Source organism: Stegostoma tigrinum, chromosome 3, assembly GCF_030684315.1.
Source record: "Stegostoma tigrinum isolate sSteTig4 chromosome 3, sSteTig4.hap1, whole genome shotgun sequence".
Taxonomy (NCBI): Eukaryota; Metazoa; Chordata; class Chondrichthyes; order Orectolobiformes; family Stegostomatidae; genus Stegostoma; species Stegostoma tigrinum.
In genome coordinates this window covers 76,680,661-76,707,576 of record NC_081356.1, presented here as the reverse complement: position 1 = coordinate 76,707,576, position 26,916 = coordinate 76,680,661, and the positions used below count along the sequence as shown (strand labels likewise).

At 41.0% G+C, this 26,916-nt stretch overlaps 1 protein-coding gene across 3 annotated transcripts in view; it reads left to right on the top strand.

Moving 5' to 3' along the window:
• commd10 (COMM domain containing 10) overlaps positions 1–26,710 on the top strand; it is a 78,102-nt gene extending 51,392 nt beyond the window's left edge. Inside the window, exons 6-8 of one of the 3 annotated variants that reach the window (XR_007247160.2) lie at positions 5,460–5,532; positions 21,179–21,238; positions 25,869–26,710. Coding sequence is in view for 2 of the 3 variants with exons in the window: in XM_048527018.2 (XP_048382975.1) it covers positions 21,179–21,238; positions 25,869–25,907 (99 nt within the window). In the remaining variant the exon portion in view is untranslated. Of the gene's footprint in view, positions 1–5,459; positions 5,533–7,861; positions 7,894–21,178; positions 21,239–25,868 lie in introns of those variants that run through there. The other 2 variants (XM_048527018.2, XM_048527019.2) reach the window with 2 other exon arrangements.
• The last annotated feature ends 206 nt before the right edge of the window (positions 26,711–26,916 follow it).

The following is a 26,916-nucleotide window of genomic DNA, read 5'->3' as shown; positions in this document are numbered from 1 at the left end:
TCCTGTACTTTTAAAATGAAAGCTTACTTTATCTCGCAGAGATACGTGGAGCCAACGTTTTCCACAATGAAGCTGAACAAATCTAAGTATCGCACAGTCCTTACAGATACCTATTTGATGGTCTCTATTTGACTAGCAGTCTCAAAATGCAGCCCACTGGTGTTGCACTGAGACTTAATAAGTAGAGGATGAAATGAATAACTGTATCTGCTTGTTTTTAGATTTCTACAACAATAAATCTAAACAGTTCTATATTTTGGTAGATTCTGAGCTACACACATTCAAAAAAACGATCTCGTGGTTAAAACGTTTGGAGACTGTTGCAGTGCAATGTGCTGGTATTGGGAATTGGGGCTGGTTTGGGGGGAACTTTGTGTTATTTCTCGAAACGGGAAGTGTCACATTTAAACAGTGACCTCCCTCAGGTGGATGTGAAACACAGGATTGTTCTATTTAAAGAAGTGAAAAGGAATTCTGCCAGTGTTCTGGACAACCTTTATCCCAAATTGACACCACTAAAAACTGTCTGTTCAGATATCTCACTGCCCTGTGTAGGCCTGTGCTATTGACAGAATGGTTGCTGCATTTTGCTTGAATTGCAAGAGTGATTGCACCTCAAAATTACTTAATCATCTTTGAATTGCATTTGATGCATCTGTACATCATGATAAGTGCTATTGAGAACTTATTGTGAAAATCTGTTTTGTTATAAATATATTATAAGTTGAAGAAATGCAACTTGAGCCTTTTTAAGATCATTCTTTCACTCTAGGGAAGAATCCACTAGACCTATTAAAAAGTAACCTCCCTGCTCTCCACACACTTCCCTTGCTAGGATTGCAATTCTGTAGTAATATACATTGATCTTGTTGTGTCTATTGTGTCATAAATGCATAAACAATCAAACGAACTCCTGAAAAGTTCAGTAAATCATCCAAAATGGATTACCTTCTATTAACTTAGTCGTGTGTGTGTATGTGCAGACAATCATTCCCTCTTTCTCTCCTTGCCTCTATTCCACCACCATTTAAAATCGATCACATTTTTCTGTTGGCTATGGAAGGACATAGACCATAGATCACATAGTCAGGAAAACAAATGCACAGGCCCACTAGAAATTAGTGCCAAGTTTGAATAGAATTTTTAGTTTCAAGAGCTCCCACAGTATGGAAGCAGTTAAATTTATGGAATAGATATCTAACTATTTTGAAGGATGCATAAAAGTGTAAGTATCAGGATCCGAAGGTATTTCAATTCCCAGCACTCTAAACCTACTGTAGTTCAGAAACAAGTATTGCCTTTTTCTCCTCCTAGTTTGAGTAGCTAATTGTTAAGTTTTCGGAAGGAGTGTTATTACATCAAAAACCGTTATGAATCCCTGGCTGGGTTTCAAAAGTTCTTATAATATTTGGACAGTGTGTTAAGTTCACATTTTAAATAGACTCTTCAAAGGGTTAGCTGTCTTTATAATTATAGAATAAAAGTTGTTCATTTCTGTGACAGGTTGACCAGTTGAGGGAATTTGAAATGTTGAGTGGGTTTCATAAATGAGATTTGTTTTCTGCATCGTGTGTACAAACCCATTAGGTTGCTAGGTAATGAACTCTTTTCACCTCTATATGGCTTTCATGTCCATCCAGAGTGGATACTGAGTGAATGGCTATGGAGATGCTGTGGGCATTTAAGATAAGAGGGGAGCATGAGGCGATATGAGGAAGGGTGGGGAGCTGTGATGTTTTTGGAGGGGCATGGAGTTTTAAGGACAATGCGGAATAGGGAAATGCTTAAGGTGTGAGGAATCCTGATGCTTAGCCATTCTAACCAGCCTGTGTTTACACTAGTTTGCATCCATACTGTCTCTAAAGTGTACCCAGAGTCAACGTGTCCACCTCAATTCCATTCCCTCCTTCCCGGAGTGAAAATTGTGTATGATGTTGTCTTTAATGAGAAGGACTTGCCAAATTGGAAATTTTTCCAACTTGAGCTGCTGCTTTGATAGCTAAAATCTGGCCCTTAGTTCTCAGTGGAAGGCAGAAGGAGGACAGAGAAAATAATATTCTTTTTGTGGAATGAAAAATTACATTAAATATGACCTGGCTGTTTAAGGCTTAAATGTAGGAATCATTATTCTTGAACTTCCGAGTGCGCTAATGAAACTGGTTAGTAATGCTCAAATTCAAAAGGGAAATATCTGCTTTAAAATTTGCTGTACAAGGGAGAAGCTTTCTGTCCCCAAGCTGGTCGTCTTTCAGTAAGTACTTGTGAGCAATTCAATGCGTGCGGTCCAGACACACACCCTTATTTTCATTGTTACAATAAGCTAAATAATGCTTTGGTATGGAAGCAGATTGTTTGTTATTTTGGTAGAATTACACTTTTTTGTTCTGTACTTTTTACAAGTTTAGATTTAATTTTTAAATGAACACAGAAATAGTATACATGAACATTTTGGCATCAGACCATCAGGAATGGAGTCTTGTAGTCACTTTGAATGTATAAAAGTCAAAAATATATAGATGTATTTGTTGGCGTGAAGCAGTCCTGTTCGAACAAATACTGCTTTTAGTAGTGCTGGATGAATATGCTGATAATCTAACTAGTGTCTAATTCTTAGAGACATTAAAACCTATATTTAAATCTACTTAACAGAAAAGTAGTTGTTAGACCACACACTGCTTCATTTCAAAGTCTTTTGTCATGAATAAAGCTGGAGGTTTGTTCATGGGGCCAACCCACAAAACTAGCTTTCAAGAGCATAAGCCCCTTTGGTGTGGATTAACTAGTAAACCATAATTTCTTTTCATGGCCTGTTTCATTATTTTTTCCCTTTATTCTAATTAACTTTAATTGTGCTTTTATTTCTTAACCCTTAATGCTTATATTAAGCATACAGTTTGCCTATGTATTCAGCATAGTGATGGAGTCTTACTTTGCTGTACTATTTTTCAGATTTATTTTGTTGCAAGATTTGTTCCTTTCGACATATTTCCCTTGATTCCATTCCATTATTAATTATCAAAGGGAAGATGTATGATTAGGCTAGAGACTACAAAGGCGAACTTGTGACCTCCTACCTAAAAGTCATTTTTTTACTCTCCATTTGCAGTTCACGTTTTCTTCCCTTTCCAGAAAATAATATTTGGGAGCAATTAAACAATGCATCAAACCTCTGATGCCTAGCTGAAGTAATCATTATTGTGTAATTCTAAATCACAGCAGCAGTTAAGTTTGAGGTTCATCTCCAAGGTGTTTATGAGTGACTATCAAACTAAACTTGCTATCAAATGAGAAAATAAGTGAGTTGACTGAAAGATTTGGTAGGTAGGTTGAGAAGAAAGTGCAAAAGAGTTTTATGGAGAGAACATCAACTAGAACCTGAGTGGATAAAGGTTCAGCTGCCAATGATGAAGTAATTAAAACAGTAAGTATAAGCAGACATTTTGACTCTGAGAGTCAAGCCTGATCCTGCCCTTGCTAATTATCCACACATACATAACTTTTTAAATAATAGAGATTAAGCTTGGGAGCCAAGAGACATATATTTTTGCAACTTGTCTGGTTTAACTTGTCTGTCTGCAACATCCCTCTTGCTGAGATCAGTTGCTGCATCCAAAACCTCTCGTTGAGAGCAGCTAACCTGGGGGGTTGAACATTGCACCTGTATGTGTGGCTTTGCTCCACACCAGTGAGCAACCAGAAGACTACTTTCCATCTTTCAGCCAAATTTGATTGTATGCTCCTTGGGAGGTACAAGATGCCTTTCAGAAATAGATTTTATATGTTTTTTATTTGTGTATCATTTAAGAAATGACAAATCAGCTATTCCCTAAATATTAAGAAATCTAAACTGAAAATTCTTTTTGTCATCTTTATCGACTCATAAAGTAATTGTAGGAGAAGCTACCTGGCTGGTGTCTTACCTCTTCCTGCTAATTCTGCAATTTTCTTCTTGTCAAGTATTGCATTTGAAAAGCCATCATGGAAACTATCTCTGTTACACACTCAAATGTTATATCCCAGGTCCTAATCATTTTCTGTTTTTAAGCGTTCTCCCTCATTTTTAAAATTACTTTCCAAATAGTTTCAATGAGAAATCAGTCAAGTATTAGGCTCTGTGATAATGGGAACTGCAGATGCTGGAGAATACAAGATAATAAAATGAGGCTGGATGAACACAGCAGGCCCAGCAGCATCTCAGGAGCACAAAAGCTGACGTTTTGGGCCTAGACCCTTCTTCAGAGAGGGGGATAGGGTGAGGGCTCTGGAATAAATAGGGAGAGAGGGGGAGGTGGACCAAAGATAGAGAGAAAAGAAGATAGGTGGGGAGGTAGGGAGGGGATAGGTCAGTCCAGGGAAGACGGACAGGTCAAGGAGGTGGGATGAGGTTAGTAGGTAGGAGATGGAGGTGCAGCTTGGGGTGGGAGGAAGGGATGGGTGAGAGGAAGAACAGGTTAGGGAGGCAGAGACAGGCTGGGCTGGTTTTGGGATGCAGTGGGTGGGGGGGAAGAGCTGGGCTGGTTGTGTGGTGCAGTGTGGGGAGGGGGCGAACTGGGCTGGTTTTGGGATGCAGTGGGGGAAGGGGAGATTTTGAAGCTGAAGTCCACATTGATGCCATTGGGCTGCAGGGTTCCCAAGCGGAATATGAGTTGCTGTTCCTGCAACCTTTGGGTGGCATCATTGTGGCACTGCAGGAGGCCCATGATGGACATGTCATCTAAAAGAATGTGAGGGGGAGTGGAAATGGTTCTTTAGATCCCAGTCGCAAACCATTTCCACTCCCCCTCCCCCTCCCATTCTTTTAGATGACATGTCCATCATGGGCCTCCTGCAGTGCCACAATGATGCCACCTGCAGGTTGCAGAAGCAGCGACTCATATTCTGCTTGGGAACCCTGCAGCCCAATGGCATCAATGTGGACTTCAGCTTCAAAATCTCCCCTTCCCCCACTGCATCCCAAAACCAGCCCAGTTCGCCCCCTCCCCACACTGCACCACACAACCAGCCCAGCTCTTCCCCCCCACCCACTGCATCCCAAAACCAGCCCAGCCTGTCTCTGCCTCCCTAACCTGTTCTTCCTCTCACCCATCCCTTCCTCCCACCCCAAGCTGCACCTCCATCTCCTACCTACTAACCTCATCCCACCTCCTTGACCTGTCCGTCTTCCCTGGACTGACCTATCCCCTCCCTACCTCCCCACCTATACTCTCCTCTCCACCTATCTTCTTTTCTCTCCATCTTTGGTCTGCCTCCCCCTCTCTCCCTATTTATTCCAGAACCCTCACCCCATCCCCTCTCTGATGAAGGGTCTAGGCCCGAAACGTCAGCTTTTGTGCTCCCGAGATGCTGCTGGGCCTGCTGTGTTCATCCAGCCTCATTTTATTATCTTGGATTCTCCAGCATCTCACATTTTATTATCAAGTATTAGGTTCTAATGTTGTTAATTAATTATGTATTATTAGAGACCAAAGTACAGATATAGGAGCACAGATTTGATACAGTGCAGAAGAAGGTCATTCAGCCCATCATATCAATGTAAGTTCTCTCAGCATTTTAAACTAAGTGCTGATCTCCAGCCTTTCCGTATAATCCTGCATGTTATTTCTATTTAAATAACCACCCAGAGTTCTGTGCTATGTCTCAGTTGAAATTGTCCGCACCCCTCTCTCAGTATATTGCAAGCCCAGACCACTTACGTGAGAGAAAAAAAAACTCATCTCACATTTGCTTCTTTTACAAAACACTGTTTAAAACTGCCCTCTGGTTCTCAATCTTCTTATGAGCTAGAGAAATTTCTCTATATCTACTCTGTCCATACCCCTCATAATTTTGAAAACTTCTGTCAATCCTCCCCTCAGCTTATAAGGAAAACAATCTCAACTTCTCCAATCTTTCCTCATAACTGAGGTGTTTCATCCCTGGAGCCTTTTCTGCACTCTCCAATTTATTTGCATCCTTCCTAAAATGTGTCATCCAGAACTGTATGTTGTCCAGCAGCAGGAGGTATATCCAGTATCTTGTTAATGAATGGTGCCTCTGCCCGGTCACCTTTTAATAATATACGCAGTTAAACGCCCAGGGTTCTCTGCTCCTGCCCACCTTTTTGAATAGGGGCCCCATTATTTTATGCTGTCTCCCTCATTCTTTCAAAGTGTATCATTGTATTCCATAAGTGTATTCCATTGAACTTGATCTTTCACCTATTTGCGCACTGTACAATGTCATCCTCACAGTTTGCAGTTCTTCCAAATTTTATGGCATCCAAATACTTTGAAATTGTCTCCAGCACACCCAGACCTGGATAATTTACAGATATCAGAAAAAGCAAGGGTCTCAATATTGACTAAAATAAAACGAAGAACTGTAGATGCTGAAAACCTGAAATAAAATTGCTGAAGAAACTCGGCAGGTCTGACAGCATTTGTGGAAAGAAAGCAGAGTTAATATTTCGAGTCCAGTGAGGACCCCCCGACCCCCCCCCCCCCCCCCCCCCGCCCTCCAGAACTGATACTGGCTAGGAAAAGGTGGTTTTAATGTGATGATAAGGGGTAGGTGGGGAAAAAGAGTCACCAAATAGAGGGACGCAGAGCTCAGAGAGAGAAAGACAGACAGACAAAGGAATGTGCATAATAAGCCAAGGAAGAAGAGTTGCTGATGGAGACTATAAGAAGGTGAAAATGGGTTGGCGGTGCTGGAAGCAGCCCATGCCATGACACAGCCTGTGGAGTGCTGGAGATTAAAGGAAGTGTTCCAGCTCTAAAAGTATTTAACTTGGTATCGAGTCCTGAAGGCTGCAGAGTCTCCAAGCACCAGGGACCCGGGTTTGATTCCACCCTCGGGCAACATCTGTGTGGAGTTTGCATGTTCTCCCTGTGTCTGCGTGGGTTTCCTCCCACAGTCCAGAAAACTGGGGCATAGCTAATATACCATTGTTTAAAAGCGCAGGAAGTGACAGACTGACAGCCTAATTTCAGTGGAGAAACAATTTAAAACATCATTTAGAATGATGCAAATTAATTAAGGAGAGTCCACGTGGATTTTAGTGAAGTTTGTATCTGACAAACTTGATTTGAATTATTTTCAGGAGGTTACAAAGTGCTTCAGTGAGAATTGGATTAGATTGGATTCCCTACAGTGCGGAAACAGGCCCTTCGGCCCAACAAGTCTGCGCCGCCCGTTGGAGCATCCCACCTAGACACAGCTTCTCTTCTTCCCCCCCCACCCCCCGCCCGCTCACCCCACCCCATAACCCACGCACCCCTGAACACCACGGGCAATTTGGTAATGCCGATCCACCTAACCTGCACATCTTTGGACTGTGGGAGGAAACCGGAGCACCCGGAGGAAACCCACACAGACAGTTACCCGAAGCTGGAATCGAACCCGGTCCCTGGCGCTGTGAGGCTGCAGTGCTAACCACTGAGCCAACATGCCACCCAATTAGGTATTTGATGGGCTCTGCATAGATTAAAGCACTGCGTTTGACAAGGTCCCAATGCCTGTCTAGAAGTGAAAGAACCAGTGGGATTCATAGGTTGGATCTAAATTTGGCATACAGACAAGAAACAAAAGGTAATGGTTAATGTACATTTTATTAATTGAGGGCTGTTTCTAATTTGGCTCTGCAGTGTTCAATGCTACCTTGATTTTAGTTGTAAAGCATTGTTAAGGCATGGAAGGAAGCTATTTGGCCCACTTAGTTTACTCTTTTGCAAGCACACTATTTAATGATTTTCTGAAGAAGGGTCTAGACCCGGAACGTCAGCTTTCCTGCTCCTCTGATGCTGCTCGGCTTGCTGTGTTCATCCAGCTCTACACCTTGTTATGTCTAACTATTTAACGATGCTCGGTTTGGTTTCTGTAGGGCCACTCAGCTTCTGACCTTATTACACCTTTGATCCAAATATGAACAAGAGAACTGAATTCAAGAGGTGAGGTGAAGGTGACTGCCTTTGACATTAGGGCGCCATCAAGGGGGCAAGAGCAAAACTGGAATCAGAAGATAAGCTATCTGTTAGCTGGAGTGATTTCCAACATAAGGTAACATCGTGTGGTTGTTACAGAATTTAGGAGCAGGAATCAGCCATTTGACCCTTTTGAGCCTGCTCCACCATTGAATATAATCATGACTGATCATCAATTCAGTCTGGGTGAAGAAATTTCTCCTCATCTGTTTCAAGAGGTCTACCCCTTACCCTTAGATTATGACCCCTGATCCTTAACTCTTAGGCCGTGAAGACCATCCTTCCTGTATCGACCTTGTCTAATTCTGTTACAATTTTATACGTTTCTCCAAAATCCTTATTCTTCTAAACACTAAGCAATCCAGTCTGTCCATGTGAGTTGCTCCCCCATTCCAGGAATCAATTTGTAAACCTTCTTTGTATTCTCTTAATAGTCAGAACATTGTTCCTCAGATAAGGAGATCAAAAAAGAACACAGTACCCCAGATGTGCTGTCACCAATGTTCCGTACAGTTGTAGCAAGACCCCTTGCCTTATATTTCTCACTATGAAAGCCAGCATGCCATTTGTTGTCTTTACAGCCTGTTGAACTTACAAGCCTACTTTTAGCGAGCAGTGTACAAGGACACCCAAGTCCCATTGAACCTTGCCCATTCCCAATCTATCCCCATTCAGATAATTGACCTGCCTGGTTTTGCTACTAAAGTTTACACATTTATTGTCATTGTACAGCATCTACCATGTATTTGCCCAATTAAATTTTTCAAATTTTAATGAATATTCTCTGTATCCTCGTCATAATATAGCCTTCCACCCAGTTTTGCCATCTACAGACTTGGAGACATTGGAGATACATTGTTTCCTCAGCTAAATCATCAGTATATGCAGGTAGTCCCCAGGTTGTGAATTGGCTCCCTCCTTAAGTCTGCTTGTAAGACGATTTGTAATCAAATTGGATCACCATGCAGGGCAACACAAAATAGTCGTTTTTAAGTGCCGGCAACATTCATGCGTCATATCTTTTTTAAAAAATTATGCACCTGTTTGGGATTAGGTTTGTAAATTTGAGTGTTCATAAATGAAGGACACCTTGTGTTGTAAATAATCGAGGTAACAAGCACTGATCCCTGTAATACCTCACTAGTCACCTGCCTAGCACACGGAAAAAGACCCGTTATTCTACTCTTCGTTTCTCAATCCATTTCAGTACATGACCTTGATGATTGTATGTGTTTTAATTTTGCCTACTAATCTCTTGTGGGGGACCTTATTGAAAGCAGTTTGAAAGTACAAGTATACCACATCTACTGGCCCATCCATGTCCACTCTGCTAGTTACATCCTCAGAATTCCAGCAGATTTGTCAAGCATGACTTCCTTTTTGTACATCCGCGTTGACCCTGTCTGATCCTGTCACTAACGTCCATGTGCTCTGTTAATACATCTTTTGTAATTGATTGTGGAAAAACGCTACAGTCCATGTGAAGTTAGCTGGTGTATAATTTACTGTTTTCTCTCTACCTCTCCTGAAGAGAAGAGTTTAGATTGGCTATCCGCTAATGCTTGGGACTGGTACATCAACTATTTCTAGGGCCATTCCTGAAGTATTCTGAGTTGAAGGTTATTGGGACTTGGGGATTTATCTGCCTGTAATTCCATTAGATTTCCTTCTAATTTTAATTTCGTTCAATTCCTCCTTCCTAATTATACCCTAAGTTCTCCCTTTTTTTTGTGATGTTTGTATTTCCCTTGTGCAGACAGAAGGCTGGCTCAGTGGTTAGCCCTGCTGCTTCACAGCACCAGGGACCTGGGTTCAGTTCCACCCTCGGGCAACATCTGCGTCGAGTTTGCATGTTCGCCCTGTGTCACTGTCGGTTTCCTCCCACAGTCCAAAGATGTGCAGGTTTGGTGGATTTGCCATGCTGAATTGCCCATAATGCCCAGAGATGTATAAGCTCAGTGGATTAGCCATGGAAAATGCAGGGATATAGGGTAAGGGGATGTGCCTAGGGGGGAAACGCTCTTCGGAAAGTTAGTATGGACTTGCTTGGACCAAATGTATTCTATAATTTAAAAAAAACTAAAGTATGTACTTAATTGATCTGCCATCACTTCATACCCCATTATACATTTCACTTTGATTGTAGGGGACCCATGTTAGTCTTCATTAAACTTATTTTCTCCTCACATACCTATGGGCTTTTACTATCTATCTATATGTTTCCTGCAAGCTCACCCTCCTTGTCTCCCTTTCCTGTCCCCAATCGTTTTGGTGAACTTGTAAGCCTCTTCCTTGCTATCCCTAATTTCCCTTGCTAGTCATGGTCTGACCATATTTCCCATTTTCTTTTTATGCTGGACTGGAATGAATAACATTACAGTTCACCCATGAGGCCTTTAAATGTTTGCCATTGGTTATCCACCTTTAACTAACAATCCCCAGTTTTTTTACAGCCAGCTTGCACCTCATCCCAATGTAATTTTCTTCCTTTAATTTCAGGACCCTAGTCTCATGAAAGTATCAAACCTAGCAAGCTGTCAGCACAAACCCATCTAAACTGCTAACGTTTGATTGCCCAAAAGCAATGTTGTAACACTCATCAACTTGATATTTGCTCTGTAAAAATGACTAACAATAGAACAATGGCTAATAAAAGAATAATGTGAGTTAGAGATTATAGATTTATTGGCATTTGGTTTCTCTGGCACTTTGAATTCTTCAGTCTTGAGGCATGACAATCAGCACATCTAATTTCTCTGTTGTGAAGTATTGCTTTGCAGTTTTTGTATTACAGAATCATGACTGTAGTCGCTAACCGTAATTCTTATGTTCTGTTCACATAAGTTGGTTTTGGAAAAAACTTCCTAAGCAACAATTGCAGGTGTTTTTAACATTTCTTTCAAACATTTTAATTAAGAAACCCAGACTTGCCTATTGAACTGCTGGGCCATTATTTAACAGCTTTAGATTAGAATTTCACAACTACTTTTGCAAAGAAACAATTTTCGCAGCCTGAGATGTTACAAATCCAAATGCTTTTTAACAGCAGCAGTTGATATTTGTGTCTTTAGTGAAATAAAACCTCCCAAGGTGCTTCACAGGAATTAAGCAAAATTAAATGCAAATTGTACAAAGGTAGATGGCCAAAAACCTGGTCAAAATAGATGGATTTTAAGTTGCAGCTTAAAGGAAGAGAGACAAGTTTAGGAAGGGACTTCCAGAATGTGGGGCTTAGGCAGCTAAAGGTCTTGATCAGTGGGAGTACAACAATTACAGCCGGGGTTAGTGAACAGACCTACATTGTATGAACACAGCCATCTCTACGGTTTTTCGGGTTGAGACCAATTTCAGAAAAGTGGAGGGATGAAGCTACGGATGAATTTGAAAACCAGAATGGTAGTTTAACATGAATGTGTTGTTTGACTGGCAGCCACTATAAATCAGTGAACATAGGAGTGAAAGTAATGCTGCAGGCAACAAACATTTGGATGATCTCAAGTTTCAGACTGAGAGAGTAGAATATGGCAGACCAATCAGAAATGCAATGGAATAGTCAAATCTAGAGGTACCAAAATCTCATGTTTCAGTAGCAGATGAATTAAGGCTCATCTGAATTCGGGATAGCTTAGAAGTAGAAATGGACAGTCGTTTAGATGGTCCAGACAGACCATAAAATATAGGAACAGCAATTCGGCCATTTGGCCCATCAAGTCTGCTCCATCATTCAGTCATGGCTGAGAAGTTTCTCAAATCCATTCACCCACTTTCTCTCCTTGATCTCACTTACAATCAAGTACCTATCTATCTCTGTCTTAGATTTAGTCAATGACCTGGCCTACATAGTCTTCTATGGCAATGAATTTCACAGATTCATCACTCAGTGGCTGAGGAACTTTTCCTTATCTCTTCTTAAAGGCTGTCCCTTTACTCTAAGGCTGTGCCCTCTGGTTCTAGTCCCTCCTACCAAAGGAAACATCTTCCCTACATCCACCCTGTCCAGGCCGGTCAGTATTCTGTAAGTTTCAATTAGATCCCCACCCCCACCCTCCCTCCCCCCAAACTCATCCTCCTAAACTCCATCAAATATAGACCCTGAGTCCTCAAACATTCCCCATATGTTAAGCCTTTCATTCTGGGATCATTCTCGTGAGCTCTCTTTGGACCTGCTCCAGGGCCAGTATGTCGTTCCTAATGTATTGGACCCAGAATTGCTCATGATATGTTAAGTGGTCTGACCAGAGCTTTATGAAGCCTCAGGAGCATTTCCCTGTATTTATATTCTAGTCCTTTCGAAATAAATGCCAACATTGTATTTGCCTTCGTAACTACCAACTCAACCTGTAAGTTTACCTTAAGAGAATCCTGGACTGTGACTCCCAAATACCTCTGCCCTTCAAATTACTGAATTTTCTCCCCATTTAGAAAATAATCGGTGCCTCTGTTCTTCCTACCAAAGTGCATGACATGACACTTTCCCATTTTGTATTCCATCAGCCACTTCTTAGTCCACTCTCCTAATCTGTCTAAATCCTTCTGCAGCCTCCCTGCCTCCTCAGTACTACCTGTCCCTCTACCTATCTTTGTATCATCTGCAAACTTAGCCAGAATGCCCTCAGTTCCTTTATCTAGATCACTAGTGTTTAAAGTGAAAAATTGAGGTCTCAACACTGACCCTTGTGGAACACCACCAGTCACTGGCAGCCATCCTGAGGAGGACCCCTTTATCCTCCTCCTGTGCTTTCTGCCAGACAGCCAATCTTCTATCCAAGGTAACACCTTGCCCCTTAACACCATGGGCCCTTATCTTGTTCATCAGCCTCCTGTGTGGCACTTTGTCAAAGGCCTTGTGGAATTCCAGCTAGATAACGTTCGTTGGCTGTCCTTGTTCTAACCTGCTCATTACTTCCTCAAAGAACTGTAACAGATTTGTCAGGCATGACCTCGCCCTGATGAAACCATGCTCATCTTGCCCTATTTTACCGTGCAGTTCCAAATATTCAGAAATTTCACCCTTTACAATGGACTCCGTAATCATACCAACGACCTGGGTCAGTCTAATTGGCCTGTAATTTCTCATCTTTCCCCTTACTCTCTGCTTAAATAGTGTGGTTATATTAGCGATTTCCCAGTCCTATGGGACTCTCCGGGAGTCCAGTGATTCCTGAAAGATCACCACTAACGCCTCCACTATCTCAGCAGCCATTTCAGTCAGAACTCTTGTTTATCTGGTCCAATTAATTTATCAATCTTCTAATCATTTCAGATTTTCTAGCGCCTCCTTCTTGGTGATGACCACCATTCTCACTTCTGCCCCCCAACTGTCTTGAATTCTTGGGATATTGCTCATGTCTTCCACCGTGAAGACGTGAGCATAAAGTACGTATTCAGCTCCTCAGCTATTTCTTTGTTCCCTATTACTACTACTCTAGCATCTTTTTCCAGCAGTCCAGTGTCCACTTTTGCCTCTCTTTTGCCTTTTTATATTTCTAAAGAATCTCTTGCAGTCTTCTTTTACGAGTTACCTTCCCCCTCATATTTGATTTTCTCCCTCCTTATTTCTTTTTGTTTTGTTGTCCACTGTTGGTCTTTGTAGGCTTCCTAGTCCTCTAGCTTCCCACTGCACTTCACCACATTATATGCTTTCACTTTTGCTTTTCTGCTGTCCCCGGGTTCCCTTGTTAGCCATGGATGCTTCATCCCTTTAATATGCTTCTTTTTCCTTGGGATGCATTTTTGCTGTGTTTCCCAAATTAATCCCAGAAACTTCTGCCTTTGCTGTTCCACCATCTTTCCTGCTAGGCTCCTCTCCTAGTCAATTCTGATCAGCTCCTCACTCATGACTTTGGAGTTGCCTTTATTCAACTGTAATACCATTACATCTGATTCCATCTTCTCCCCCTCAACTTGCAGAGTAAATTCTGTCATGTTATCATCACTGCCTCCTAAGGGTTCTTTCACCTTTAATCTCTCATATCAAGCCTACCTCATTGCACAACACTAAATCCAGAATTGCCTGGTCCCTGGTGGAGTTCACCACAAATTGCTCAAAAAAGGCCATCTCATAGACATTCCACAAATTCCTTTTTTTGCAATCCACTACCAACCTCATTTTTCCAGCCCACCTGCATATTGAAATCCCCCATGATCACTGTAACCTTATCTTTCTTACATATCTTTTCTCTCCTGGTGTATCTCCTGCCCCAAATCCTGACTACTGGCTTGGAGGCCTGTACATCACTCCCATTATGTTTTTTTTAAGCGTTATAGTTTCTCAACTCTACCCCCACTGATTTTACATCATCTGACCCTAGTTCCTTTCTTGCTATTGTTTTAGTTTCATTTCTTAAGGAGGCAACCCCACTCCCTCTGCCCATCCGCCTGACTTTTCAATAGGATGTATATACCTGAATATTTAGCTCCCAGTCCTAAGCCCCTTGTATCCACATCTCCATGATGCCTGCCATGTCATACCTGCCAATTTCAATCTGCACCACAGTTAATCAGAAAAGGGCAGTGAACCAAAAAAATACTGTTTGAAGCAGGAACTGAGGAAAATGACTTCTCCCATACTTAATTGGTTAAAATACCTGCTCATGCAATACAAGATGTTGGACAAGAAAAACTAATGGTTATTTTTTGGATTTTCTTGTCAGGATGTCAAAATGTAAATGAGGTAGATGGGGCCTACCGGAGATAATAGAGGAGTAAGAAGAGAAGCCTTTGCAAGTGATGCTGGCTATTTTTAAAGTGCTAAGAATGGAATCAAGTGACACTTAGCAAGATGTTGGAGGTGGATCATGATTTCAGCCATGTCAGAAAGCCACAGACAGTTTGAAAAGGAATTGAAAGGATAGTGACTGATGCGAGCTGTTTTAGTTGAACAGGGATGGAAACTTGATTGGTTAGATTTATCCAAACATAGATTTCAGGGAAAGATGGAATGAATTTGAGGGGGGCATCATGGTCAAAGATTTTCAAGAAGAAGTGGAGATTGGAGATGGGGTTATTGTTTGTTTGCAAGAATGTGTAACCTCCACTACCTAGAAGGACAAGTGCAGCAAATGCAAGGGAGTGGTATCATCTGTAAGTTCCCCCTCTAGGTTGCTCGGCATCGCAAGTTGAACCTATCCTTTTTTTGCTACCACTGGATCAAAATTCTGGAACTCCATTCCTCACGTTATTTGATTACATCTGCGTCACGTGGGCTGGAAAGGTTTAAGAAGGCAAGTCAGCACTTCCTTTTCAAGGACAGTTAGGGATGCGAACAAATACTGACCTTGTCTGTGATTATCACTTCCAATTCACGAATGAAATAAAGGCAACAAAGGTTTGGTGTGTGAGGAAAATGGTGGTAACAGCAAATATAAAGAAGAGGGGGCTGACATCTGAAGAAAGAGGATCATCAATGATGTCAATGAGTGTGGAGTCAGGAGGGGAAGATTAGTGGCCACTTAATTAGTGAGAATGGGATTAAGGAAGCAAGAAGTGCGTCTCATAGAAAAGGTTATTTTGAAGAAGGGGTTTGGGAGAAAACTAGAGTTTTCTCAGACTAAAGGGATGAGAGGAAATTTAACCCTGTGGGATAGCAGAAGGAAAGAAAGTATCACAGTAGCTGAACATATTTTCCCAATCTTACAAAGTCTATGAGCTTCTCTAACTTATTCTTGTAGGTGATGATGGAAGGGGTGGGGGAGACAGGTCTAAGAAGCTGGTTTACTGTACAGAAAGAAAGACCAGAGTGCCAAGGGTCTAGCTGTGTTTTCCAGGTTGATCCTTTGCAGATTGAACAATTTAAAAAGTTCTTGTGTAAGAAGAGATGAAAAGGTAAGGAAGTTGTGTTTGTACTTGGAACTATCATTTGAGTGAATGTTGTTGGTATTAGTTATGCTGGTTGCATAGTCAGGAAGGGGCCTATTGAAAAGGACCAATTAAATTCTGATAATCTATTTCGGAGACCCGCATTGTTTTAACAAACTGTTCTTTGCAATGCCCAGTCCTAGACTGTTCAACTCAGTGAAGGATGATGACCACATGCAAGAGTTTGTGAAAGACAGTAAAAGAAAGGAAAAAAGTCATATATTGAAGCATGTGAGTGACAAGGTAAAAGGCACGCAGGTGAGAAATTTACAGACAAATGGAATAGATCCAGGTAGTCAATGGGATGCAGAGTGAAAATACTCAGCAGTAAATTTTGGAATACCACGTGAAGTTGGGACTTAGGTGATAAATGGAAAGTTTATGGGAATATTAAAACATTTTTGTTATGACCAGTAAATGTGAGTGATCAACAAAATTCTAATTCAGATGTAGAAAAATACCTTAGAGGAGGAAAGAAAAGGTAATGTTGTGTTCCAATTGATCAAGGCTTTGTGAAATAGGTATGCTTTAAGGAGGTCTTAAAAGTGATGGTAGGAGGTTTTAAAGAAAGTGTTATGAGATAGAACCTGTCAGCTGTACTGTCACCAATGGTGAGTATAAGCTATGATCGTTGCATAGAAAATCAAAATCAGAAAATAAAATGTTATATGAAGATTGGAGGAGGTTGCAGGAATAGGAGTGAGGAAAAGGAAAAAATCGTAGAGGAGTTTGTAATGAGTGGAGAAGTTTTTATATTTATTGGATCCTGGGCTGAAACTTAAGATGTATCAATAAAAACAGGATAATAATTAATTAATCAAGATGAGGAGCTGTTTTTACAAACTGAAGTTTAATAAAATTGATACATAACTGTATGGAGCTTATCAAGCATACGTGGGCAGAACAACAACTTGTATTAATATTTTCTTGAGCTATGAATATGTCTAACTTAATTATTTTTCATTAGAACTCATCTATAGTGTTGCTTAACTATAGTGTTTTTTAAATTGCCTAGGTGATAACATTGAGTAAGTAATGGCTAAGCTCAGGAACATTTCCTAATAGAATTAATGCATCTCTCGGCTTGGTAAAACCAAATAGTTTGTTTTCTTCAGCCACTTATCTGGAATTTACATTGGGTGCAAATGATGTGGTTACATCTTTCTTGAGTCTCACCTGACATCGATACACTTCGTGGAAGATTAGAATTCTTTTAAATCTGTAATGAGCATTAGCAAATCCAAGTAGACATTCAGACTAACAATCAAGGGAGTGTTTGATCTTTCCATTGCAATAGGAGAATGCAACTCTGTGAAAAAGTGATGAGTGATTGAATGTAACTGAACTCCTCTTGAGATAATCAGGAAAATTATGATTCATTTGTCTGTTAAAAATGCAAATGTAATTTTCTTTTAAGGTTTAAAAACCTATTGATTGATTATGTAGATATGAAAATTCATAAAAATGATCAATGCCAGATTTTAATGTGAAAATGATATTTTCTGGGGGAGGGTGTAGGGTGTTGGACAGCTTTGCAGTTTTTGCCTCACTGTTTTGATTTCCTTGTTAGAATTTCATGTACTTGTTTTTTTTAAATCCTCCTCGTACATAACTGAAGCAATGCTGTTTCTGTAGCTACTCTATTTTCTCATGTCAGGACCATTCTTGCGAAGTCCTTTTAAGGCTGTGCCACCTTTTGATAGGACAGTATTTAGGTTGCCATGCTATAAGTACTTCAAATTTTTTTCTCGTTACACCAAAGGTAAAAGGAACATAAACAAGATGAGATCAGAGATATTGGGAACTGCAGATGCTGGAAAAACCAAGATAACAGTGTGGGGCTGGATGAACACAGCAGGCCAAGCAGCATGTTAGGAGCACAAAAGCTGATGTTTTGGGCCTAGACCCTTCATCAGAAAAGGGGGGATGGGGAGACAGTTCTGAGTAAATAGGGAGAGAGGGGGAGGTGGACTGAAGATGGATAGAGGAGAAGATAGGTGGAGAGTAGAGTATGGGTGGGGAGGTAGGGAGAGGATAGGTCAGTCTGGGGTGGACGGACAGGTCGAGGGGGTGGAATGAGGTTAGTAGGTAGGAAATGGAGGTGTGACTTGAGGTAGGAGAAGGGGCTAGGTGAGAGGAAGAACAGGTTAGGCAGGCGGGGACCAGCTGGGCTGGTTTTGGGATGCAGTGGGGTGAGGGGAGATTTTGAAGCTGGTGAATTCCACATTGATGCCATTGGGCTGCAGTGTTCCCAAGCGGAATATGAGTTGCTGTTCCTGCAACCTACAGGTGGCATCATTATGGCACTGCAGGAGGCCCAGGATGGACATGTTGTCTAAGGAATGGGAGGGGGAGTTAAAATGGTTCGCGACTAGGAGGTGCAGTTGTTTATTGCGAACCGAGCATAGGTGTTCTGCAAAGTGGCCCCCAATCCTCCGCTTGGTTTCCCCAATGTAGAGGAAGCCACACCGGGTACAGTGGATACAGTATACCACATTGGCGGACATGCAGGTGAACATCTGCTTAATGTGAAAGGTCATCTTGGGGCCTGGGATGGGGGTGAGGGAGGTGGTGTGGGGGCAAGTGTAACACTTTATGCGGTTGCAGGCAAAACTGCCAGGTGTCGTGGGGTTGGAGGGGACTGTGGAGCGGACAAGGAAGTCACGGAGAGAGTGGTCTCTCCGGAAGACAGACAAGGGTGGGGATGGAAAAATGTCTTTAGTGGTGGGGTTGGATTGTAGATGGCAGAAGTGTTGGAGGATGATGCGTTGTATCTGGAGGTTGGTGGGGTGGCATGTTATGAACAAGATGTGCTTTTTTTTTAATCCCAGATTTTTGGTTCAAATAATAAAGGCCGTGAACTAATTTATAAATAATCAGTAATTGAGGATTTAAGGTTGTGCAGAACCTTTGAGTCAAAAATTTGAAAGCGCTTTCTTTGTCATTGGGTATTAACAAGATAGCCTTTGGTTGCCAATCCTTTTTAGCAGGTCTTTTGACTCTAAGTCTCAGGAACAACACAATGTGCATGTGGTCAACTTTAACGATGCAGTTAGAATGAAAGGCTCGTATGCCCACCCAGTGTGCCAGTTTAGCTCAGTTATGACACAGGTACAATGATGCACTCGTTGCTCTTCATTCACAGTGTGGATTCTGCAACTGTAGATATTGCAGGAAGGTGAATTTCCTTCAAATCCCAGGACGGGCTAATTTGTTGCAGGGTATTCTTAGTCCTTCGCTTTGTATTTTAGATTTAATTTTCAAAGTAAGTTATTTCCTCATCTAGCATCTAAAATGAATTTCCTTTTTTGAGTTGGAAGAATTTTTCATTTAGGTAGTTGCAGAGAAGTTGTCTGATTGTTTTGCTTGAAAGTGTGGTTGTTCTACACAGTAATGTACCTGTAAAGTTACCATCTCTCTCGAATTGAAATCACAACCCTGAACTGGAACTTTTAGCCTGTCCATGCAATCATTCTGTCCTGTTACACAAAAGGTAAGAGGAACATAAACAAGATGTGTTCTTAAGCATCCCTGATTTTTGCTCAAATAATAAAGATGGTGAACTAATTTGTAAATAATCAGCAATTCCAGGTGGTAGTAGACTGAGTCATGTTAGAAATTATTTCTTTGCTCAACTGGATGGGAAAAGCAACCAAAAATAGTTTTGACATTTAGTCAGGAAGAAATAATTATGTTATTGTCTGTGGACTGGTTCCACCAGGGCCAAGAGCTGTAAATTGCCCTTAAAAAATCAGCAGGCAGAAAGGAGAAACTCAGCATAACCTCTACATAAGAGATTGGTTGGTCTTACACTAAATGTTTTCCAGAAGGAGTTAGATATAGCTGTTGGAGCTAAAGGAAACAAAGGATATGAGGAGAAAGCAGAAACAGGCTATTGAGTTGGATGATCAACCATAATCATGGTGAAACAGGTTCAAAGGGTCAGAGAGGATTCTCATGCTTCTATTTTCAATGTTCCTATGTTCCTATATCTAGCGAGCAAAGCCAGCTGTAGGAATACCAGAGAGCCACTTGATATTGCAAAGATGATATGGTGATGACATTCATTGGAGATATTTGCGTGATTAATATTCATGTTTGTGTATCCTAACGCCATTCAATCGCTGATAAATTATTTGGTTGAAGGGTAATTTGTTTAATTGACTACGGTTGTGCTTGTGAATTTTTTTTTTCTGAGGTGTTCTTTTCTGTTACTTTCCAACACAAAGCTTGCATTTCAGGTCAATACTTCATACATTCTGAATTGCCTGGGTGCTTTACCTTAAGCCTTTTTGAAGCTATAGGAAACCGAACTTCACTCTGAGCAAAGCAAAAAAACGTACAACCATATTTAGAGATAACAAGGCGTAGAGCTGGATGACCACAGTAAGCCAAGAAGCATCAGAGGAGCAGGAAAGCTGACGTTTCAGGTCTAGTATTTCTAATAGAACATTGCCTTGAAGACCCATTTCTAAGGATTAGATTTAACCACTCTGTTCATTACAACTGCTTCACTGACTTCAAAGTTTAAAGACCTCTGCAAAAATTAATAACTTTCCTACAAATGGTTGAAGTGGGAAAATGCTGAATACTTAATTGATGCAATAAATATTATTGAGCCTCCATTCATGTTGGTTATGTAAATTATGTAGGATTTATTGATTTATAACTTTTTAATTTATCAATGTTCATTTTATTACATGGAATTCTGTTCTTGACAATGCAGTAATCTGATTACATTTGAAAGAGTAATAAATCAAGAATTTTAGAAATGTAACTGTCTGAATAATTTGTAAGTGTAAACCATGTGACTAGACAAGGGAATACTTAAAATCCTAATCAAAAAACAAAATACTGGAAATCTAAAATAAAATCAAACACACTGTGCATACGCACCAGGTCAGGCAGGATCTGTGGGTAAAGGGAAAAACCACTGAAGTTTTAGCTTGTTGGCCATTTCAATCATGTCAGAACGGAGTTCTGTCAGAGGGCCACCATTTCTTCTCCGCTACTTAAAGCCCACTCTTCTCCAGGTTCTGGATTTTCAGAGAGGTGCCCATTATTAATGAATAACCTAAACTTTCAAAGTGTTATAACAACTGTAATTACATATCCAGTAACTATCAAGATATATAGGATTGATCTGAAACTGGAAATTAGTGTATGAATGCCATAATGCATTAATTTCTGCTTTGTGATGATAAGAGATGTGCTATAGCCAGTTGGTGTCAGGTCTGAATCCCTGCATCACTGATAGCTGATGTGTGTATTTGGACTGCATGATTTATTGTATTTACAATAAAACAAACTGAACATCATTTTTTGTGACTAATGAAAGAAACGTTTTGTTTTGAATACAGAAGACAGAAAAGATTTTTGTGGAATTTAACCATGGAGAGCTTCTAGAATTTTACAACAAGGTGAGTACATTCTTTGTAGTACATCAACAAATTGACAGTTTACTTTCTTGACTTTACAACAAGCATAAATAATAGCATGTTTGTCATTTTTGTTGATTGAATGTTAGACTTGGTTTAAGCATGCCATCTGCCTTAAAGAAAGTCTTTAACTCCCTGATAAGTGAGCTTATTTATTTGGAGAAATGTTGAGGGCTTAATGTCGGACCCTAGTTTTAGAGTTGTTCAAAAGGCTACTACCATTCTCATTTGGGCGTGCGTGCGTGCCTGGTAATGTTCTTGATCGCTTGATACCAGCTCATCATACACAAGTGGACTTTTGGTGAGTCTGAATCCAGTTGAGCTGTAACTCTTGTCCTTCTCTCTCCTTTCAGGATGGAGGCTTGTTGAAGTGCAATTCAACAAGTGCTAGAGGTACTTCAACTTAGTGGTCATCATTTAAGTTGAGCCCTTAGCAGTATATATCAGTAGCCTACCTGATTGGTCGGGATTTAGCAGTTGGCCTTTATCCTGTTTGCATTGTACATCTTGTATACAATAATTTATAATGTTACTGATCATCAGGAGCTAAAGCTTCCGTTGATCTTCTCAATTCAAAGGTGTTAAAGTGAAGTGCATTGCCACCACTAAAATGGAGATTAAGTAACTAAGTGAAAACTAAAGATTGAAATTGATACTACCTGATATGCATAAACTCAGTAACTCACAGGATAATCTAATTGAGTTAATTGGGAAACTTGTGAAGTTACTGTCTACATTTACTTTGAAAAGTGTCACTTTTCAAGATGTAATACCAGAGATCAAGTCTGGAGAAGCCAGATCGAGTCTCACTTCCCTCAGCTCCTAGTTTACACTAAGTTAGAGGTCAGAAATACATTGAGAATAAATTCTGATGTGCTATTCTCTATCATGACATGGTTAAAGCTACATTCTACCAAATGTAACTGCGGAATTTGACTGCTGAAATCCGTCATAAGCCCTTCAAATAAGCATTAGCAGTGTCTCCTGACACCCACAGCTGTGGGAATCTGTACATACATGCTACTCTAGAAAGACCCAAGCACAATTCAACCACTATTTCATCGCATAAAATCTACAGATGATGTCATACACAAAGGCCACACTACACACATGCTGAGAAGAGGGCTTTTGAAATAAGGTTCAGTGATGGGGAATGAGGATGTTGGATGTGTGGCGAACAATTTTGGGGTGGTGGGGTGAGTGGTACAGAGAAAGCACGAAGGACAGTACGGAAAGAAGAGCATGGAGGGTGGCGGATGGTGGGAGAAGAGAGGATGGTGTTGGTGGGGAGGAGATGACAGTGAGGTGAGTGAGTGAAGAGAGAGGACAGTTGTCTGGAGAATCAAGAGGACAGAATGGTCTGGGGAGGGGAGAGGAGAGGAAACGAGACTGGATAAAGGATGGTGCTGTCACGGAGAGGAATGTGTGGAGGGTGGGATGGAGGAATGTGAGGATGGGAGATGGATGATTTGAGGATGTGTCGTGGATGGGAGTCATCTTTTTTACTTCTCTCCCACCCCCCTGCCCCCGCCACCACCCACTTTTCCCCAGGCTGCCTTTTAAATGCTTAACTGCAAAATTAATTGGTGTTGTCAGTAAATGCAATCATATGTAAAAACCAAAAGAACTGTGGATGCTGTAAATCAGGAACAAAAACATAGTTGCTGGAAAAGCTCAGCAGTTCTGGCAGCATCTATGGAGGAGAAAACAGAGTTAATGTTTCAGATCCGGTGACCCTCCCTCAGAACTGGTGGTGGCTGGGAAAACATCACTTTATATGCAGAAAATAAGGAGGTGGGTGGGGTAGGGAGTAAACAGTAGGTTGGAGCCTAAAGAGAGAGAAAGACAGTTGGACAGACAAAGGGTTTTTCTGACGAAGGGTCTAGGCCGGAAATGTCGGCTTTTGTGCTCCTAAGATGCTGCTTGGCCTGCTGTGTTCATCCAGCCCCTCACTTTGTTATCTTAGACAGACAAAGGAGTTGCTAACGATCAGGCTGGAAGGGTGAATAATTAATAGGGACTGTTAGTAACTAACAACAGGGCGTGTGTAGTGGCAGGCTGTGGTAACAAGGCCTGGTTTGTGGGGTGAGAGACTGAGAAATGGGAGAGTTTAGGCCCTAAAATTATTGGACTCAATATTGAGTCCAGAGGGCTGTAGGGTCCCCAAGAGGAAAATGAGGTGTTGTTCCTCCAGCTTGTGTTGGGCTTCACTGTAAAACTGTAGCAAGCCAGAGACACAAATGTTGGCCAGGGAGCAGGATGGTGCATTGAGTGGCAGGCAACAGGTAGTTCAGGGTCTTTTTTGCAAGCAGAACGTAGGTGTTCTGCGAAGCAGTCGCCAAGTCTACGCTTCGTTTCCGTGATGTAGAGGAGACCACATTGTGAGCAGCGAATGCAGCAGACTAGATTCTTGGAAGTGCAGGTGATGTTGCTTTACCTGGAAGGTATGTTTGGGCCCTTGGATACTGGGAGTGAGGAGGTAAACTGGCAGGTGTTGCACCTTTGCGGGTTACAGAGGAAGGTGCGGTAGGGCAGTGGGGAGGTGTTGGGGTGAAGGAAGTGTGGACCAGGGTGACCCGGAAGAAATGGTCCCTGCGGAAGGCAAACAAGGGAGGGGAGGGGAATAGGTGCCTGGTGGTGGCATCTTGCTGGAGGCGGTGGAAATGGCATTGGATGATCTTCTGGATGTGGATGCTGTGGATGGTAGGTGAGGATAAGGGGAACCCTATCGCTGTTGCGGGAGGGAAGAGAATTGGTGAGGACAGAAGTGCGGGAGATGGGTCGGACCTGATTGTTGACAGGGCCCTCAGTCATGTGTATTTGATACCTGGGAAATGAAGAAGGAGGACTTGAATTCATATAGCACCTTTCTGAGCTGCGTCTAGTGAAAGACTTCAGTATGATTATTGCTGCATTATCGAACATAAAGCAGTGAATTGTGCACTGCAAGCTTCACAAACAGTGATGTGATAATCTAATGCTGCGATGCGTTCTGTTGTGAGGACAGCCTGGGCCTTAATTTAGTGTCTCCCTGAAAGGCAGCCCCTCCAGAACTGCAACACACTTTCTGTATTAAACTCAAGAGCCAGGCGTTTTCTTTGTTCTCGTATTGTAGATCGGGACTTGAACCCAATAAATTCTGACTCAGTTGAGTGTGCTATCAAATCATGTGATCAAGCCTTGACATTTATACTTGGAGCGTTGAGTTCATCATGTGCTATTCAAGTAAAGCAATGCTGAAAGGCAAATAGAGTATGAGTCACTCTCAACTGGTTACTTTTCAGATCTCAGACACTGTCTTCCTTTCCTTACTTTTGCTATCCTAGTTCCTTATCTTGAGAGACATAACACCTCTCCCTGTAGCATTTTTTTAAAATTCATTCATAGGATGGGGAGGTCCCTGGGTAGGCCAGCATTTATCGCCCATCCCAAATTACCCTGAAGACGGTGGTGGTGGGCTGTCTTCTTGAATCACTATCATCCTTGGGATGTAGGAATACTGTCACAGTGCTGTTAAGTAGGAGGTTCCAAGATTTTAAAGCAGCAACATTGAAGAAACAGTGATATATTTCCAAGTCAGAATGCAGTGAGACTTGGTGTGATGGTGTTCCTGTGCATCTACTGCCCTTGGCTTTCTCAGTTTCAGACATCATATGTTTGAAAGGTTCTGTCAAACGAGGATTGATCTCTTACTGAAGAGCACCTTGTAGATGGTAAACACTGGAGGCATTATTTGTCAATAATGAAGGACATGAATGTTGAAGGTGATGGTTAGGGTGCAAATTAAGTGGTTGCTTAACTCTGAATGACATTGAGCTTCATGCACTCTTCAAGTCTGCAGTATTCTGGAAAACTGGTGTGTCTTTTTGGTGTATGTAGAGTCTCAGTTTAAAGTTGCCCCTTTTTATCATCATTTTGCTTTAACATTGCATTACTATGACCAGAAATCTCATTAAGTATTATGAGATTCTAGTGTCTTCGGTGACTACCACTCCACCCCATTACCTAGCATTTTGATAGTAGTGATTCAGTGATGATAATACCATGGCCATCTTCCTTTATGCGAGGTATGACTGGCCATCAGAGTGTTTTCCCCTTGATTCCAGTTGGTTTCAACTTTGCTATTGGGCTCCATTTGTATTATTCTTCACCTGCTGCCTTGAAATTAAGGGTAGTGGTCTAAAGCATTCCTTGTCCACAACAAAATACCTAACTCCTGTCTCAAAGTCTGCAGCTTCCATTTATATTCTCAACTTAAAATTTAAGGACTGTGGATTGTTTTATTGAGGACTCATTGCCACTCATTTTCTAATCGCTTAGTTTTGGTGTCTAATGTTATTTTAAAATCTAATTGTGTTAAGCAGCAAGTAATATATGCATGAGTGTATTTTGTTTGGGACTGTGCCTTATAGACACTTAAATGTGAAGCAAGGTGGATTTATCATGCCAAGCCAAATTCTATTAGGACTGTATTGTTAGGAGTTGATCTTGAAAACTGAATAAAAACATTGGCTTACTGCATTCCTGGTATTAAACAACAGTTGCGGGAGCATTCAAAAGCATAGACATTAGCTATTATACACCAACGTTTGTTTCTTTTTATCTTCTGCAGTTGGAAACTGTACAAGCACAACTGGACTCTCTTATGTGACTCATAATTTGAACAAGAAATGGTCTTTCAGAAATATGTCTGACAGCGGAATAACTGAAGAATTTTCATAATAATCATTGTTGGAGAAATAGAATGAATTGCTTCTGTCAAGTATCACAGCATAAAAGTGAAAGTACCATTTCAGGATATCTTTGCCAGCCAGTGAATCTTGAATTTGACAAATTGTTACATAACATTCAATAGCACATGAGCTGAGTATCAACTACCTAAATACTGCCTTGTATTGATTTAGGATTATCAATGTCAATTTAGAACATCCTAATAATTTCACAGTGGTGTGATGTTTGGATTTATGAATGGAAGATTGGGCAAGAATGTATGTTGTTTGAAAGTAAAATTGTGACATGGCTTTAGAAGGTTTTCAGCAGCAATAATGGTTTCCATTTTCATTGTCTTGTGAAGACCGGAAGATGGATGAACTGAACATTCAACTTACTCGTTTAAGTATTGCAGCTTATTAAGCTTTTGGAATAACATTGTATACATATCTATTATTAATGAATTCCATGCCATTAATACAACAAACCTTTCTACGAAGTTATGCTTAATAAAGCTAATTTCTTTTGTTCTTGTAATTTGTGATATTTTCAATGTTAAGTAATAGCTAGAATATAAGTGTATTGAATCGTCCTGGTTTCTGCTATCTGCTGAATTAAGATACCCGAAGAACCGTGTTCTATTGTCAGTGGTAATGAACTTTCAGGCTGAATACAGTGGGATTGAAGTGCAAGTTTTGAATAGTTCCTTGCATAAGCTGAAATAAATACAGAATTGATGACTTAGTGTGGATGTTTTAGCATGTGTCATGACATGAGATAATCCATATAATTGCTGTCAGCATGAAGCAAGTTATTGTCTAACACACTTGCCCACATGCAAATACAATAGCCAGCTGGTTTATAGGTGACCTTTTACGTGACTAGCGTTAATAATTCTTCATTTCATTCTGTGTGGTGTAAAGAACAGTGTCTATCCTATTATAATGCGT